The following is a 2,913-nucleotide window of genomic DNA, read 5'->3' on the forward strand; positions in this document are numbered from 1 at the left end:
TTTAACCGCAGAGTTGGTATTCATGGAAACATTTTATTTACTTGTCGCTCCATTTACCTTAGGCGTTCAAGCGATTTGTTTGTGCCGCGCCGGGTTGAGATCTGATCTAAAGCGTTCGTTTATCTCACCTAGATGAAAGTCTATGAATATTCAATACATAATCAAAGATTATAGCATTCACGGCGATAACGCAGGGGGCATGATATCAGGCGATCTTCCACCTTATATAACCGAGATACGGATCACATCCGCGTCACGGCATTGTCCCTAGGGGTTACGTAAAACAAAACCAGCCGGTTGGACATCGCACGACCAATTTATTTTTTAACATTATTTATGTACAAACGTATAAAACGGTGATGTTGCACAATATCACATTCACTGTCTCTTACTCGACTTGCGTCACCAATAAATTAAAATATAACTCGACGGTGTCTTCACGGGGCCAGTAGCGGTTGCAACAGCCGAGCCACGCAACCCGCGGCCTGCAGCGCCGACATACATTATCATCCATAATCGCCCATTAATAAGCGACCTTTAAACATCTCTTAATCTCATTTTCCCACATTGTTTCTATGCTAAGGTCGTGTCAGCCGCTACTGGCGTCGCACTGGCACTACTGCTAGGAGGTTACTGGCGTCCGATGTTGTCAATCTGTCCCTGCAGGTTGTTGATGACCTCGGAGGGCACCTGGTCGCCCAGGATCTCGTACAGGTTAATCCTCTGGTTCACGGGGATGGACTCGTACGCCGCCAGCTCGATACCTTCTTGTACCTGGGGATGGAGGATGATCAATGTAAAATATGCTTATTAGGGGGAATCTATGTAATCAGACATTAAGGTACTTATGCTGCATTAGAACTCTCCATTTCAAATAATATTATTCGAGACAGTGACAAAGCTATGGAAAACATGAAAAGGAATAATTTCTAAAGGCTCAGCTTCCGCAGCAATGAATAAAGATTGATGAGGAAGTTATCCAACAGTGTCGCGTCACAGTGTCGCTAATGAGACGTTAGACTCAATTGTGTGTATGCGCACGCGCACGCACCGCGGGCGCCGTGCTTTACATACACACTTTTGTTTACTGCTTAGATACACTTCCACTAATACATACAAGATTAGAATGCTTTACATTATTCGTTATGACATTTAATTATGTAAATATGACATTTGAATTTCAATAAGAACACACATAAAGAGGTCATTGCTATTATAAATCTCTGAATCTTCCAACATGACATGCTTCTTCTTAAATCGAAATCACGAAAAAGGGACTCTGTCATTTTCGACTATTTCAAAGTACACCCTTGTGTACTTCTATGTTCTTGTTTCTGGTACGCACCTTCTGTATCTCCGCGTCCTTGGGGATGAGGTGTGTGTTCTGCGCCTGCTTGATGGCCTCCCTGGTGTAGGCAGCGCCCTCGCGTTGAGGAGCCGCAGCCACCGCCGCTACCAGCACCAGAGCGCACAGCACCACGGACTTCATTGTGACGGGAGAGAGTTCGCGAACGACAGCTAACAAACTGTGGGATATAAGGACGTTTATAAGCTTCAGGGTATAAAGGTTTGTATTTGTAGCGCGTAAATTGTGGTGAAAAGTGTTTGTAAATACAATTTAGAAAAGCTCTGGTATCGAAGCTTTTCAGCAAAAGCTTGATAACAAAACTTTCGGTCTACAAGTTTAATCTTTCACAGAATATTAACAGAATAGAACTTGAGACAAGTAGTTCTAGAAACACAGATCTCTTCCTAAATCTATGTTACATAAACGCGGACGAGATGCGTATCAATGCGCGTGCGCCGCGCAACCCGCTAATCAGTACAACACACACTTTTACCACTTTTTCAACACATTTCACTTGTGAAGGGTTTGTCGTCCTAATTAGCACTAAATTAAGGGTACAGAAGGCTTACAAGTGTATCTCACTGATAGTGTTTAGTGATAAAACGAATGATCTGGAACACTGCAGCTGCGCCTGCGCGTGTTTGGCGATGTTTGTGGTTACGCGGGTTGTATGGCCTTCTGTACCCGTAGCTGATGGTACAAGTGTCCATATCTCACCTGTGAGGTTGCGGAGTGGTGCGCGCGAGCACACGGCGCCTGATATAGGCGCCCCCTCCCCGCGCACAACTTTCACCGCGAGGAGCGCCTGCGCAACCATCCTGACGATCTATGCGGGGCCACGAGGTAAGCTCATCATTCTGTGATTATGTTCATTAGCGGGACAGCGATAGTGTTCGTGTGCTTTCAAATCCTACCAACAGATGTGATGTAACCACGGTATGATTGCCTTCCGCAAAATCAACTTTTATCACTGACTTCACTATACCATTCTAAATTGAGAACACGGTTTAAAAGTTGTTTAAAAAATCTTTTTGCTAAATTGTCTTACTGTTGATGAACCTAAACAAACATTATTTAGAAATGTAAAAAAACCTTCGTTCATCAAATTATATCCAGTATTGTTTACATACAAATCGCTCTAGCGACACCGATCGCTGCTTCAATGGCCCCAATCTCGCAGAGGATTAAGCCAACATTCGGAATAAAAATATCGACGCAGATAAAAAACAAATCTCGAGTCACATCCGGATCACGATCTGTTCTAACCGTCTAACCACTTAGTGATAAGCCGTCAGATGTAGAAAGCTTTATTTTGACCGATCAGCTCCAAACCGGTACACTTGCTAAGATTATAGGGATCTTCAACAATGATCGGATCAGGGCTTCAAAGTTACGTACGTACTTAAGTACCTAAGGCGATTATGAACAATAAATATCATTCTGCAGGGATCTATATAAGCTTTATATGACCACATAGTTATCAAGGATAGCTCTACTCTAGGTTTTACTAATATTATGGATAAATAGCAGAAACTTTTATTACAGTACATTTACTAACAGGTTTT

At 42.9% G+C, this 2,913-nt stretch overlaps 1 protein-coding gene across 1 annotated transcript; it reads right to left on the bottom strand.

The window, feature by feature from the left end:
- Positions 1-297: 297 nt before the first annotated feature.
- On the bottom strand, positions 298-2,052 carry LOC110379502 (uncharacterized). Its single transcript, XM_021339195.3, has 3 exons — positions 1,918-2,052; positions 1,346-1,526; positions 298-774 (listed from the first exon to the last, which is right to left on the bottom strand). Exons 2-3 carry the CDS (start codon positions 1,487-1,489, stop codon positions 631-633), a joined length of 288 nt encoding a protein of 95 aa, XP_021194870.1. The 5' UTR covers positions 1,490-1,526; positions 1,918-2,052; the 3' UTR covers positions 298-630.
- Positions 2,053-2,913: the final 861 nt, after the last annotated feature.

The sequence above is a fragment of the Helicoverpa armigera genome, chromosome 9 (genome assembly GCF_030705265.1).
Source record: "Helicoverpa armigera isolate CAAS_96S chromosome 9, ASM3070526v1, whole genome shotgun sequence".
In the NCBI taxonomy this organism is placed as follows: Eukaryota; Metazoa; Arthropoda; class Insecta; order Lepidoptera; family Noctuidae; genus Helicoverpa; species Helicoverpa armigera.